Genomic DNA, 16,440 nt, shown 5'->3' with positions numbered 1-16,440 from the left:
TGGTTTATTCTAATCTTTCTCCTTTTGTATTGCAATCTAATGAGCACAGAGTCCAGGAAGCTATGAGGGGGATCAGACCCTTTAGGTGTGTCCTGAACTCCAGCTCAGTCACCAGGATGGAGAGGTACCGTGAACACCTTGTGGGTGGGAGAACTGGACTGACCCGGCCACCCCACACAGTGCCTCTATCTAATAAAAATATATCAATCCCTAGAGCAGGACCCTCAGGGCAGCCCTTGCCTGGGTCTTGCTTACACACACCTCCGCTTCCTTCCTCTCTCTCGAGCTCTTACCTATAACAAAACTCAACCTCTCCATTATCTGTGAATTTTATCCTGTGAGTCTATGAGACCAGAGACCCAGAAGCCACTGGACTGGGTGGCTATGGTGGCTGTGGACAGTCTGTGAACTGTCTGGTCCCTGTGGTTTTATCATACTCAAGGACTCTTGCTCCACCCCACCCCCAGCACACACGGAGGGTCAAGAGTCACCATGAGCACTCTATACCCAGCCTTGCCTCCAGCCCTCTTTTTACTATGGGACAAGGTTAAAGCTACTCCTGCTGGCTTTAAACTCTCTCTGTAGCCTAGACTGGTACTGAACCCATGATCTTCCTGCCTCAGCGTCCTCCTGGGATGGCAGGCTTTCAGGACCAATCAGTCAACAGTCTGAATGGTTTTCAGGCTACCACCACACTGAGTGAAGCACGAGGGACTCTAGGTTACGCCCTGACACCCTGGAAACCGTGGATTCTCCACAGTGAGGAGCGGAGCACTGGTAGCCGAAGTGGGGCTGTGAACACAGCAGCTGCTGTACAAGAGCAGCACAAGAACATTTGCACTGGACCATCCTGCATCCTCACTGTGGGATGCCATGCACAGTGTACACATGTCAGGGCTGGACCATCCTGTATCCTCACTGTGGGATGCCATGCACAGTGTACACATGTCAGGGCTGGACCATCCTGTATCCTCACTGTGGGATGCCACGCACAGTGTACACATGTCAGGTCTCGTAGAAATCTGTGTCCATTAAAAGTCTATTTTAATGAATGCTTTTTAAAAAACAGTAATCAATAAATAAGCTTCCTTCCTTAAAAGTATGTGCCGAGGAAGACATCACACGGTGGCCTAGCAAGTGCCCTTAAGCCGTTCATGTCTTCAGAACCCATCATTTCTTGTCTGAGTGAGATGTTTATATTCTAATTACTATTAGCATAGTTTTTTTTAAATATTTATTTTTACTTTATGTGTTTTGCCTGCATGTATGGCTGAAGGTGCCAGCTCCCCTAGAATTGGAGCTACAGACAGTTATGAGCTGCCATGTGGGTGCTGGGAAATTGAACCAGGTCTTCTGCAAGGGCAGCCAGTGCTCTTAACCACCGAGCCATCCTTCCAGTCGAACATATTTTACTAACAGTGTTCTAACACACTAGTACTCTTTACCCCGATGATTTAAAATTCTACCTCCTCCATAAAGACTAGATACAACAGGCTCATAATTTTAGCATAGTAAAAAGTCAGAAAGTATATCAAGTAACACAGTACTATAGGGCTTGTATCTCTACTACACTTTTATGAAACATTTTGAATGTTTGATGGTTCCAGCCATATTTCCCCAGTATGAACCATTCCCAGAATGAACACACACTACATTTTAAATGTTAAAAACATTAAAATCAGGTAACAGCAGGCAATACTGTTCCTGGGACCTCTGTTAGTCAAAAATATTTAAAAATGCTGTGGCCCAGAATGATGATCTTCATAATAGCAAAAATATAGAAACGATTTTAAAAACATAAAAAATGGTTAATTATCCATTTTACAGAAGCCTCAAGGCTACAAAATGATGCATTTTACTGATTACATAGAAAAGTTTATGACATGAGGTAGAAGTGCAATTATATTCTCTGTCACCTGGACATGTGTACGTAAATAAGTGACTTATGCTAAGGACAATGAAACTTCAAAGCCAGGTGATCAAATGACAGGAGCAGTGTCCTTGACTGACAGCATTTCCAGGGAGATGAAATATTTCTATAAGATTGTTCTTGGAACCCTTTTTCCTTTCCTTTCCTTTCCTTTCCTTTCCTTTCCTTTCCTTTCCTTTCCTTTCCTTTCCTTTCCTTTCCTTTCCTTTCCTTTCCTTTCCTTTCCTTTCCTTTCCTTTCCTTTCCTTTCCTTTCCTTTCCTTTCCTTTCCTTTCTTTGTATATTGTGTGTGTGTGTTCCTATGTGTAAGGGTGCCCATGGGCCAGAAGAGGGTGTTGAATTCCTTGGATCCAGAACCAGAAGAGGACATTGTAAACTGGGAATGGGGAGCTGAACTCAGGTCCTCTGGAAGAGCAGCAAACACTCTTAACCACTGAGCCATCTCTCCAGCTCCAACTCATTTTGTCACAAATGCTGAAGGAACACCCACAGGCAAAACTAATGGTCCTTGTCTGTGTTCCTAGAATGCCTAGCTGATGTAGTCAAATAATGTATTCAGTAGGCACACGTGGCATGCTTCACATTGGCTAGTGGCTGGGTCCATTTACATCACTGTATACAGTAGATCACTGTATACAGCCAGCTACTAGACATAGTCCACTTGGATTTGAAACTGAGCCTCACTTATCTTTTTATTGCCAGGCCTAACTCGAACTATAACAGAGCAGATATCTGAAATTATCTTAAAGCTAAATTAAATAAAATTCACAAAAGCGTCAGTCTGGGCCTGCTAACGGCTCATTAGCTCTCACTTTCGGGTGTAGTGATCCGGTGCTGCTGTGATGGCACTTTTGGGTCTTCTCCCTCTCTATCACTCTGTGAGCCACTGAGAACTGGCTCAGCAGCATACTGAAAACTGCATTACTCTGTCTCTACCAAGAGATAACGTGACAATGGCATTTATAAAAATGTTCTCAAGTCCTCTTCACAAGACAACAAACAAACAAAAGAACATAAAATAAATACTTCATTTTCAAGCCCTGGCCAGTCCCAAGCATCTCAGACAGAAGCAATCGATGCTCAGGTCTCAGCACATTCCTGACCTCACCTCCAAATCATTTTATGTTCTCAAGTACAGAATTCACGCTTCCTCAATTTTATCCTCAGCTCGCATAAACTGGAGGTGTTTTTCTTATTTATAAAAATGTTTTATCCTTTATAAAAATGCTTAAGCTATTGTTATATAGTGATTATTCCTGGAAAAAAAATGCTTTACGCTTAAAAGGGGCCACCGTGCCGATCAGGAGGAACCTGTAATTGCTTGCAATTCACCTACAATGATCTCAAGTAGACAGGCACATCTCCAACTTCTCAGAATTGTGCTAAGATCTTATTTGCTGTTCTTGCTAATCTGTCTTTATTTTTCTTTTACCCAGAACAATACCATTTATTTCTGCCTGGCCTCATTTATGCACAGATATTCAATTTAATTACAAAGATAATCTCACTGGTGGCAGGGAAATAGGTAGAAAATTGGTCTTGTGGATGAGGCACACAGCTGCTTCAGAAACAATTTTAGCAAAGCTTCAGAGTTGAGAAAAGCTATTATATGAACAGAATGCTTACTGCTTATTCATTTCAAGAAAGTGATAGAGGTTGAATGTGACCATCCCACTGGGTAACACTCCTTCCACAGGGTTCCACCGGTCCCCAGGAAAGTGCACTCCTGGCAAATGCCTCGCCATCTTGGGTAAGTACCACTCATAGGTCATCATCTGTCGGAGAGATCACACAGGGAGCCACACCTCAGCGCATGCTGCAAAGACTCGGGTTCACCAGCAGCCACGGGAAGGTTCTAAAATGTGGATACACTTGTTAAAAGCTTGGGATGAGATAAATACCCATTCGGGCAACCTGGGGAGTATGGCAAACTGAGGAGTATGGCAGCTTCATGTCTTAGGAGATGACCACTACCAACGACCGTCATCAGAACCTCTCCACGGACTTGCCAACTCCCAGATGGTGGTCCCCAGTCTTAGACCTAGAGAGCTGAACTTGATCTTCAGAACCAGTGCAGACACAGCCCTCAGAAGCCCTCCCGTGTCTCTGCCCCTGTACCTGTCTCTGGTATACTTCTAGGCCTACTCCTCACTAGCCTGAGCCCCCAGGGGAAGAGACGGTATCCTGTTATCTCTGCACCTAGCACACTGTGTAGCACACAACAGTGCTCCACTTGTTTTAGTTGTGGTTGAGATGTCTTCGATGGATAGACAAAGTACACAAGTGTGTCACTACTACACTCTTGTCTGGTGCTGGTCACTTACAATGGATAAGACACATAACTCTGTCCTTCAGAAGCTCAATCCTAATTAAACCTAGGCCTCAAAGCTGAAAACCTTTTTGGCTATATAACCTGAATTTATTAGTAGTCCCCAATTAACCACACACCCTTATACATCTTTTGTTTTTATTTTTGAGACAGGGTCTTGTTATGTAGCATAGGCTAGCCATTTTGTTTTGTTCTGTTTTGTTTGAGACAGGGCCTCACTATGTCACCTTGGCTGGTTTAGAACTCTCTCTTTAAACCAAGTTGGTCTTGAACTCACAGAAATCTGTCTGCCTCTGCCTCCCAAATGCTGGGATCAGAGGCCTGCACCACCATACCCAGATGGCTTCAAACTCTTGAGCTTCTAGATCCTGAGTACTTTGAGGCATGTGCCACCACACCTAGATTCACATGTCTTATCACTTTTATTAATTTTATACTTAATTCTGTATTTTCATAGAAAAGACTCCTACTTACATTTTGAATATGATCATTTAAGCAACAGTGCTCATGTTTTACTTACCCTGAATAAGTCATTTACTTAACAAATGATGTTAATTTTAAATGCATATATTGTACAGCTCACAGCTTTCAGTACCCAGTGGTTTCAATGCTTGGCGTTCCTCACATCAGTTAGCAGCATGTTATGAACTTAATATACTGCAGGTAATTCTCATAATCACCTTACTTTAGTTCTGTCAGAAATCACTGAGGGTCCATTCAATAGCTGCAACCTGCTTTTTTGTAACATACTCCTGATTGTGACCTATTCTCTCAGGCAGCAATGTGCTCAGGCGCAGTGACTCACCTTAGCTAGTGAATGTGTCAGGAATGGGCATAAGAATTGCTGGAGTCTGCAGGAGCTCTGAAAAGCATGTTACTCCCAACCAAGAGCTACGCCAGCAGGGCAAGAAGCATCGTGCCTTGTTTGAGGATGTAAGGTTTGGAACTAGGCATCTGTGCTGGTTAATTTCTGACCACTGGACACGAACCAGACTCACTTGGGAGGAGGGGACCTCAGAGGAGAAACTCCTTCCTTCAGGCAGCCACTGAACTCATCTGTGGTACATTTTCTTGATTAACAATTGACGCGGGAGGGGCCAACCCACTGTGGGTGGTACCACTCCTGGGCAGGTGGCCCTAGGTGGTAAAAGAAGCCACAGAGTAAGCCAGTAAGCTGTGTTCCTCTGTGGTCTCAGCTTCTGGTTCCTGCCTCCCTCAATGTGATGGGACCAAAACATATGAATGAAACAAATCCTTTGCCGAGTTGGTTTTAGTCAGTGTTTTATCACGGTGACAGAAAGCAAAATATAACACCTCTGACATCATTACACGGTTTGCATCATCAGTCCTGAAACCACCTCTCTGCATCACCTTGTGACATCAAAGTTTATGCCACACTTTAACCTGCTCTTGGTTAGGCATTCCGTTTCAAGTACTCAAAAGCATCTTTGCATCTGTGACTAAGCAAACAGAAGTTCCCAGAGGGAGAATCATCGGTCCCACCACACATCCGGGAGGTGACAGAATGAGGTTCTGAATCTGACTGTAAGATTCTTTGAGATCCATGTTCGAAACCACAGTAGCTGCTGCTTCAAACGGGGCTTACAACTGTGGTGCCCACCAAGTCACAGCATCTAATTCTGAGAAGCTGAGCTGGCAATCAGTCTGTACAGCTTACACACTGCTCACAAACTGCTTATACACACAATGTGCAAAATCCCCACACAGGGCATCTGCAAACCTAGTTTCTTGAGGCTCCCACCCTTTAGGAAGTGAGCCGGATGTCCCACTCACCAGGATCAGTCACATTATTCTTCACGATCCAGGGTCTCTCTTTTCCCTAGGGACGACTCGAAACACTGGATTTGCTCTCTTTTTGGCATTTAAGATTAAAATAATCAATCTTAAAATTAAGTATAGTTTTTCAGTTTTGGATACTTGCTCTGTTTTATAATGCGTTGCTCTTGAGACAGAGTCTTGTGTACATGAGGCTGGCCTTGACCTCCTGAGTAGCTAAAGACGACCTTTAACTTCAGATTCTCCTGAGTGCTGGGATCATGGGAGCCACCTCCTTACCCATATATGGTGCGGCTACATTTCCAGTCCAGGAAAGCTGTTTTAATAGCACTTAAAAAAAGTAATTACTTTTTAAAATTTAATATCATGTATACATGTGTTTTGTCTGCATGCATGTCTGTTTCATGTACATGCCTGGTGCTTACAGAAGCCAGAAGCAGGTATTGCATTAGATGGTTGTGAGCCGCCACATGGGTGCTGGGAATCCAACCTGAGTCCTTTGGAAGAGCAGCCAGTAGTGGACTTCACAGCTGAGCCATCATCTATTCAGCTCTAGACATGAGATTTTACAAGTCACCTCCAAAGATGATTCTGTCATAGAATCAATCTATAGCAGTATTATAACTAATAATTTATAATTTTAAGTGAAATGTTTATTTGCACACGTTTTTAAAATTTTTTCAACTAATTTATTTTTCATAGGTAGGCCAGGTGCAATGTTTTTTGCTTGGTGAACTGGCTAAACATAACAATCCAGCAGGTCTTGTAACCACTATTCCTTGACTCTAAGGTGAAGGAAACATTGATAAAACCATTTAAATGAGGAAGAAACAAATTATAAGTCAACCCAAAGTAAACAGAACTATGATATATCCACTCTCAGAGTGTATGGTTGGTGGTACATTGGGAATCCTAGCACATGTGAAACCAAGGGGACTATGGTGGACTCCAGGCTACCTTGGTCTATACTGTGAGACCCTGCTAAAAGCAAACATCAACTTCCTTTCTCCACAGAAACCCACAGAAAAGAATGATTATGAAAAGCATACCCAACCATATTTTTAAAAAAGTGCTTATCTGTTTATCTACATGGGATCATACTGTTTGTCCAGACTCAAGCCACAGGCATATGCCTCCAAGAACGATGTGGTTAAAAGTTGCCGTGTGCTGAGGACATCTCTCATATACTTACTTCTTGATCCACCAGTGAAACATCTGGTCTCAAGCCCTCGCAGTAATGCAAGTAACGGAGAGCGTTTCCAGGCAGGTCTCCTCTGAGTAGGATGATGGCATCCTGAGGCATGGAGTCCAGAAGATTTCGTGCAAACTGATCAATCACGTTATTGGTTCTTTGGTCACAAATGCTGAATAAAAAGATTTTTCAGCTAATTAAAACATAAGTCTATGTTTTCCTCTCCCTCCATATGTGTACAGTGTTTCAGATTTTCTCACTTGGCTCTGAGAAGGCACACAGTTAAGCAGAACAGATTTTGAGCTCAGTGGTCTGTCTGTCTGTCTGTCTGTCTGTCTGTCTGTCTGTCTGGGACAGGGTTTCTCCACATAGCTCTGGCTGTCCTGGAACTTGCTCTGTGGACCATGCTGCCTGCATCTGCTTCCTGAGGAAAGGCGTGCACCACCATGCTCGCCCAGGATCCTCTCAGCTTCTTTAGAGGGTGCTAACAGAAACTCGAGGAGAAGGCAGAGCCCGCTGTACGACTTCTATCAACTTATAATCATGTCCATGAAAAGCCAAGTCTGTTCTCAAGTGTAATTGTCCACCCCAAGTAATCCTATTTCAGTTAACAAGAGTAGTTTCTGACTATACAGAACTAAGGCACTTTCATCTTAATTCCATTTTTTTTTCTAGAGACCTAGTCAGAATAAGAGGAATTCTGCTGACTTCTGACAAGAATTTATATAACATTTGCATGACTAGGGCATGTGCAGGGTGGTGCCTTCCCACCACATCTCCCCACCTCAGGCTTCCTGACTCCTGATCTCTGGGGGTCAGGACATCACGGGGGTGAGACCACTGAGAAGAAAGTGCAGGTGCGTGTGCTGAGCTGTCTACTGCCTGGCAGCTGTCGGCCGATGCCAATGCTAACTACCGCAGCAAAGCTCAAGAATGAAGTGGGCTTTCTGATGTCAAAAAAAGAGGGGATGAGTCTGCAGAACAATCTATGAAGGAAGAAGAGGCCGGGAGAGGAAAAGGCACCAAAACGTAACAAAACAAAACCACTTGATGGCATTCCCTGTAATCCCTTGTCTTTCTGTCCATCCATCTGCCAGGTTGAGGAGGGGCCAAGTTCAATCAATAGATTGGTATCACAAACAGAGGATCTCTTCTAGAATGGAGCGCCACCCTTGTGCTTGCATTCCACACAGCAATGATGGCTTCCTACTTTGCTCATGATAACTAACATCTTGTCATCAGGAAAGTTGCAATTCCTTCCATTCTCTGGGGGCAAAAAAAAAAAAAAAAAAAAAACCAAACAAACAAAACGGACAAACCGCCCAGCCAGTGCAGCGTTATCACAGTGCTGAGACTGGACACCCCTAAAAGACCAGAGGATGGTTGTAACACTGAGACTGGGTTGGATAAGGTGGGAACACATGCAGCTTAGACGTCTCCCTGGGACCATGGTGGGATGGACAGTTCATCTCACAAGATCTTATCCCAAAGAGAAAAACAGAGAAAGTGATAAAGTGGAAAAGGGCTTGTGGTGCCTGATGTGGGGCCGGCTCAGAGGGCGCTTCTGTGGGTACGCAGGGCACAACTTGGGCAGCCTAACCTCTAGAAAGCCCACAGCCCTCATGAGCCTCAAATCAAGTAATTGCTCCAGCAAACAGGCCAGCTGAGAAGAGAAGCCTCATTTTGTTATATCGTGTGACTCAAAGGGTGTGGCTGGCCATTGTCTTGACAGAGTCTGTTCTTAAAGATCTGAGCTACCCTGTGAGCAGTGGTCACGGAGCATCCATAGGCCAGGAGGCTTAATCTGGCCTGCCACAGACTGTAGGTGAAGGAAGGTTGGAGAGACAGTTGTGGAGAGTGGAAGGACAGACACGGAAGACAGGGTAAGTGACAGGAGGCTCAGGCTGGGAAATGACATTGGAGAGGGTGGAGAGAAAAGTTGGGGGGAGGGCGGGTAAGGGAACTTGTGTCAGGGATAGAACTCTCCAACAGAATTACCCTGGAGTTGGATAGCTCTAAGTCTGAGGCTGTGTGTGTGTGTGTGTGTGTGTGTGTGTGTGTGTGTGTGTGTGTGTGTGTGTGGTGGGGGGAGGTGTTAAAATCTGGAGCTACCAATCTCTGTCCATTGCTGTGGAGCCCGGGAACTCTGAGGTTCCAGGGATGTACATGATACAGCTGTAACCCTCAACAGGGAGACACACTGAGAAGACTGTGAATGTATGAAGGCAGGCCTCTGCCCGTGCTCCTGTCAGCGCTGTGGCCACAGCCCACACTGCCAAGACACATGGGAGACACTTCCAGGAAGCTTGATCTGGGGAGTCTCAGGGTGAGAGACCCTCCCAGCACACGGACTGCAAAGCCAAGTGTGGCCAGCAGAGGGCCCTGACACATAAAGAAGGAAGATGGCTGCTGTGAAGACAGCTCTTGTGGACACTGGACCCTTGTTCAATGCAGACTCCTCAACAGCATGAGTAAAGAAACACAGGGTCTGTAAGTTTAAACCACTCTGCTCCTGTGCATAAGTAGGAGTCTCCAGCTCTCGAGGACACCCCAAAACAGACTGATGTAACACCCACCCCGCCATGGGGTTCTTTCTATTCCTACACTTAGTAGGTTTTGACTGTATTTTAAGAAGTTTCGAATATTTTTAATGGGTTGGTGAGATGGCACAGAAGGTAAAGGGCTTGCTGCCAAGCCTGACCACCTGAGTCTGACCCCTGGTCCCCTAAGAAATGATGGAGGGAAAGAACCAGCCCCTTCAAGTTGTCCTCTAACCTGGCTGTGGCACCTGCATGCCACCTCCCACCTCACAAAGGGAAACAAGATACAATATAACTAAACCTTTCTAAAGAATGGTTTAAAATCAGGGTTCTATTTGTTATCCCCTTTAAAGATCCATATTCTTTTGTTTACATGTTTTTCCACGGGCAACAACACATTTTTTGAGTTTATTTTTTAATCTCCGCCCTCTTCCTTCCCTCTGTTGGTATCAGGAGCTTTTAAAGCATCCTCTCACGTCTCTGCCTAGCTTCTGTCCTGAGCCTCTTTATGACACAGGACCCTTTGCTGCTAGCAGCGTGCGTGCTCCCCACGCATTCCCTTCTTCCTCCTTTATCGTTCTGATCTCGCACCCACCTCTTTTCTCTCATCTTGGTTTCCTTCCTTTACCAATTTCACACTCATTCTAAATACTTGCTCACTTTACTGCCCATTGGCCACGGTTTTGTCCTCTTCAGGTCTGTGGCCACTGGCAATGCTGTAGCGGACTTAGCGCTTTTAAATGTATTTAAATTTTCAATGTTTTGATGATATTGCTGCTACCGCAGTTTGTTGCTCTTCACTGGAAGAGTTCAACTTCTCAATGGGATCCTCCCCCCAAACCCAGAACCAATAGCTACATAAATTCCTCGCAGAAATTCAAGAAACAACACAGACCCACAGACTATCATAACCCCTCCACCACTAACCTCCGAGATACTGAGATAGGTGGGATGCCAGGTAAAGATTTCAGAAGTGTTCTGGCAACAGTGATGAGACAAGAAGATACCAAGAAGCAGAAGAATGAACTAGAGAGGGAAGTCAGCAGCCCAGAGGACAGGTAAGCAACAAGGATGAGAAAATGAGCAACATGGAAGAAAAACTGAGATTTCGGAGGTGGGGGAAGGAAAGAAGAAGAAAGGTTGGAAGAGAAACCCTCAATGAATCAAGTAAAAGCATGGTGGAAAACATCACTAGTAGATTTGCCCAAGCCAAAGAAGGACCATGGGAGATGGAGGTCAAGGTTGATGAACTACAACATTCAAATGCCAATAAGGAAAAAAATAAGCAGGCATGACTACATTATCCAGGAACCCAGGAATACAATCAAAATGCCATATCCAAGAACCCACTGGCGAGGAGAAGGAAGAGGAAGAAGTAAGAAACACTGAAGGCACAGAAACCTTGGACGCCATGGTAGCAGGACATTGCCTAAAGTTAGGGAAAGAAGTGGGCATTCAAACACAAGGAGCACCTAAAACCCATATGCACATGACCACAGAAGACACTCTCAAGAACACACATGTCAAAACTCGGAGCAAAGAAACAATAACAAAAGCTGTGAAGGGAACACACCAACTCCCCCACACAGGTGGAAGCACAAGGCTAACACCAGCTCTTTCATCAACAGCCCTCAGATCCAGGAAAGCATGGAAGCATGGCTTTCAAGCTCCTAATGTAGATAAATGCCAAGCAAGAACTCGAGATACAGCAAAGGGGTCTTTAAACTTGATGGAAAAAGCTGGGTGTGGTGGTGCTCGCCTTTAGTCCTAACACTGGGTAGTCAGGAGCAGACAGATCAGAGTTCAAGGCCAGCCCAGTCTACAAAGTGAGTTCCAGGACAGCTAGTGGTACAGAGAGAAATCCTGATTCAAACAAACAAACAAACAAACAAACAAACAGATAGACAGACAAAATTGATACAGAAATAAAGAAATTTCAAGGCAAGCACAAACTAATGGAGTCCATGACTGCCAAACAGGTATAAAAGAAGATACTGTACACAGTGGAGGGAGAAAGACACACTGGGTAAGGTACCTACAGACAGAGCCAATGGTTGGAAGTAAATAGAGGGGAAAAAAAAAGGAAAGAAAAAGAAAAAGCTAGCATAACTAGACTGATAAAGTGGACTCCAAACCCTAATTAGTCAGAAGCATAAGGAAGGCTACAGATGATTAATAGAGAGCAACTCATCAAGATGAAACAGCCGCAAAACATACGTGTCAAATGTCAGGGAAGGATCCCAATCTGCAAAGCAAGCATTAATGGACATAGTCACCAAGACAGTGACAGAAGATGACTTCAGGGTTCCACTGCCATCGCTAAAAATATCCAAAAAACCAGCAAAGCAATGTCACAGGTAAACGCCACACAGGTCAAACCCAGCAATGTCACAGGTAAACGCCACACAGGTCAAATGGACCCAACACATAGATGTACAACAAAACCAGGACACATACGGATTTCAGCAATCCGCAGAACCTTCTCCAAGATAAATCACCCTCCAGGCCATAAAATCAGGTACAAATATAAAATACAGCCAGATACCAAATACAAAATAACACAATCCTCTGCTATCTGTAAGATCACAGGATAACACAACTAGAAATCAATACCAAGAAAACTACAGAAGTCACAATTTTGTGGAGACTGATCATTATACTCTTGTATGAATAGTGGGTTGTTGAAGAAATCCGCGTAGAAGTGAAACGTTCCTGGAATCAGAAATAAAATTAATATAATTTGAACTGAAAAGGGGGGATTATCACAGATCCCAACTAAGTCCAGAGAATCATCAGGGAGACCTTTGAAAACTTACTTTTTAAAAAATAGAAAATTTAGAATAAATAGATAAATTCCTAGACATATAAGACCTACTAAGATTAAATCAAGAGGACATAAACTTAAATAGATCCATAAAAACTGCTGAGATTAAAATAGCAATAAAAATCCTACTATCAAGAATAGTTCTGTTCACACAGATTCACTGGGGGAATCCTACCATTTCTTTATCAATGTTCCTTAAACTATTCTATAAGACAAAAAGGGAGCAAGCACACCAAACTAAAACCAGATAAGGACACAGCACAAGAAACTGTAGAGCAATTTTCCTGGTTTTCAAGGGTACAAAATTTCCCAATGTTTTTTTTTTTTTTTTTTTTTTTGAAACTGGCTTCGTAGTAAAGAGCACACACAGCTTTTCGAAAGGACCCAAATTTAGTACCTAGTACCTATACTGGGTGGCTTGCAAAGCCCCAAAAGCTCTAGCTTCACGGCAATTCATTATCTCTAGTATCTGTGGGTCACTGTACCCAGATGTGCATATATCCCCCCACATATACATAATTTAAAATAAAATAATACAACTTTTAAATTCTTAGAAATTGAATTTAAGAACACATTAAGAAAACCATGTACTATGGCTGAGTTGTTTTAACCCTAGAGATGCAAGTCTATTTCAACATACACAAATCATACAAAAAAGTTTAACTGAGTGCATAAAGGCTTAGTACATAAAGTGTATGACCATCTTGACTGATGCACAAAAAGTCACAATGTTCAACATTCTTCCATAATAAAAGCCACAAAGTCATTAAGAATAGAAGGATCATATCTCAACATAATAAAGGCTATATATAACAAGCCCAGGGACAATATAATAGTAAGTGGGGAAAATTGAAAGAATGTCCTCTAAAACCTACAAGACAAGGGTGCCCACTCACTCTTTCCTCTCTAGACTTATTCAATATGATTCTTGAAGTCTTAGCTAGAGCAAATAGACAACAGTAACAAGTAAATTCACACAAACAGAAAGAAGCCAATTTATCCTTACTTGCAGACAGCATGATCCTTTATTTTAAAGACCCTAAAGACTCTACCAGAAACTCTTAGACCTGATAAACACTTTCAGCAAAGTATCAGGATTCAAAATCAGAACAGAAACACTCTCGGGTTTCTATATGCCAATAACAAACTTTCTAAAAAAGACATCAATAAAACCAAACACAACAACAACAACAACAAACACCCCATACACAATCATTCTAAAAGATGTCTAGGAATCACCCTAATCAGGGAGGAAGGGACCTGTACAGCAAAAACTTAGATACCGAGGAATCTCATGGAGATGCTAAAAGATGGAACAACTTCCCATGCTCATGACTAGGCAGGATTAATAGAAGGAAAATGGCCATAGTATCTACAACAACCAATTGATTCTGTATAATGTCTATCAAGACCCCAGTGACTTGCCTCACAAAGTTAGAAAAGGTCCTAAAATCCACATGGAAGCACAAAGGGCCCTGAATAGCTAAAGGATCCTAAAGGGACAGACCGATGCTGGAGCTAGCACAATGCTGCTCTCTGTTACTGGGACACAGTCAAAACAAAGTGAAACAAAATGGTATTGGAACAAAACCAGCCAGGTAGGATAGGACGAAGATCCAGAAATAAATCCATACTGTTAGAGCCACCAAATGCTTAAAAAGCTATCAAAAACAAACTTGAAAGAAAAAGATAGTTTGCTTAATAAATGATGCTGTTGGGAAAACTAGGTTTCTGTGTCAGAAGGATTTCTCACACACCCACCCCAAACAATTCAAAGTGTATCAAAGTCCATTATGTAGGACTTAGGCTTTGAAACTGCTCGAGGAATACACAAGTACCACACGTCACAATACAGGCATAGGCAAGGGTTTTCTGAACAAGCTCCACTGCCCAGGAAACAATCCCAGGAGGTGATGAGTGGGGGTACATGAAATTAAGATGCTTCTGCGGAGCTAAGGAACAACCATCAGAGCAGAGAACTGAAAAACAGTGCTGACCACACCACACACTGACGGGATCAATATACAAGATATACAAAACTGCAATCAATAAGCAGGCTAATAAATTGAATACAGTTTCAAAAGAAGGAATACAAATGGCCAATACATACTTGAAAAAGTGTCTAGCATCCTCAGCCATGAGGGAAATGCAGATTAAAACAGCTCAGACCAGTGATTCTCAAGCTTCCCAATGCTGCGACCCTAAAGCAAATTTCCTTATGTTGTGGTGACCCCAGTCATAAAATTACTTTTGTTGCTACTTTATAACAGCAACTTTGCTAATATTATGAATAGTAATGTAAATGTTTATGTTTCCTGATACTCCTAGGTGACCCCTCAAGGGGTTCGTGACCCATAGGTTGAGAACTAATCACTTAGGCAGTCCCGGCTCACTCTAGCCAGAACTGCTATCCATAAGAAAACAAACAACAAGAATAAAGGATGCAAGGAAGAAGGAATCCTTATCCACGTTTGGAAGGCAAGCTTGCGCAGCCGCAGAGGAAGTAAGTATGTCACTTCCTAAAATCTGAAACTTGAGCGACTATATTACTCAGAACACCGCTCTTGCGCATGGAAGTAAAAGAGAGTATATGATCACAGCAGATGTGCCTACACATCCCTGCATGGAGCGGCACTACGAATGTTAGTCAGGAAAGGAAACCAGCACAGTCCATCAACAGGCAGGTGGAGAATCAAAAAATGGCACACATACACACTGGATTTTATACAGTGATACAAGTCAAATCATGACAGCTGCAAGAGAATGGAGGCAGCTGCAAATCACCATGACAAACTAAACAGCCACACTCAGAAAGACCATTGCTGCAATGTTCTGTCACAAGTGGGCTGTAGACCCAGAATGATGTATGTATATGTATGTATGCGTGTCTATGTATGAAAGTGCACATATGTACATTGTGAACATGTATATGTGGATATGCATATGCAAGTATAAATATATGTACATGTATATGTATGCATGTGTGTGTATGCAAGAATGTATATATGTATAAATGTGTGTGTGTGTGTTTGGAAGTCAAAAGACTAGAAAGGGATCATGAGGGTTCTTTTATCTTTTTTTTAAAGATTTATTTATTTATTTTATGTATGTGAGTACACTGTAGCTATCCTCAGACACACCAGAAGAGGGCTGATGATCTCATTACAGATGGTTGTGAGCCACCATGTGGCAGCTGGGAATCGAACTCAGGACTTCTGGAAGAGCAGTCAGTGCTCTTAACTATCTCTCTACCTTGAGGAAGAGTTCTTAAAGAAGGAGACAATAGGGAGGTAATGGAAAGGAGAAGGTCAGGGAAGAGCAGGGGGAGGGGAGTGAGAACAGTATGAAGATGCTAAACATAGCCCATATGCTGCTCGCATGCTAACCTGAAGAATTTACTTGTTACTTAATTTATTTATTACTTTATTTATTTTCAGACAGGATTTCTCTGTGTAGCCCTGGTTGTCCTGGAACTCTTTATGTAGACCAGGCTAGCTTGGAACTCACAGAGATCTGCCTGCTTCTGCCTCCCAAGTGCTGGGGTTAATGGCATGTGCCACCATGCCCCACAAGAATTAATTTTAAAATGCTAAGTTGCAAGAGAAAATTCAGCCTTTTAAAATTATATTACTCAAAGTTGCTATAGAGAATAAAAGAGCTGTGTCTTCTGCTTCTACAACTTCATAGAAATAAATTAACTGTCACTTAATACTTCAACAGCTTGTTGGTTACTATGAAGTTTTCATTGTAAGCTTGTTTCAAAATTTTGAAAAAAAAAACCTGTACTCCTTATCATCAGTGATACCTAACTTTTAGAACTTAACTTTA

At 42.8% G+C, this 16,440-nt stretch overlaps 1 protein-coding gene across 7 annotated transcripts in view; it reads right to left on the bottom strand.

The window, feature by feature from the left end:
* Tmem260 (transmembrane protein 260) overlaps positions 1-16,440 on the bottom strand; it is a 114,061-nt gene that overhangs the window by 56,472 nt on the left and 41,149 nt on the right. For 6 of the 7 annotated variants that reach the window (XR_003950840.1, NM_001310584.1, NM_172600.4 and 3 more), the window contains 2 exons: positions 7,249-7,420; positions 3,557-3,705 (listed from right to left, as the gene is read on the bottom strand). Coding sequence is in view for 5 of the 7 variants with exons in the window: in NM_001310584.1 (NP_001297513.1) it covers positions 3,557-3,705; positions 7,249-7,420 (321 nt within the window). In the remaining 2 variants the exon portion in view is untranslated. The remainder of the gene's footprint in view (positions 1-3,556; positions 3,706-7,248; positions 7,421-16,440) is intronic. The other variant, NR_132324.1, reaches the window with a different exon arrangement.

This window comes from Mus musculus, chromosome 14 (genome assembly GCF_000001635.26).
Source record: "Mus musculus strain C57BL/6J chromosome 14, GRCm38.p6 C57BL/6J".
Taxonomy (NCBI): domain Eukaryota; kingdom Metazoa; phylum Chordata; class Mammalia; order Rodentia; family Muridae; genus Mus; species Mus musculus.
The sequence above is the reverse complement of the archived record's forward strand: the minus strand, read 5'-3'. Positions and strand labels throughout refer to the sequence as shown.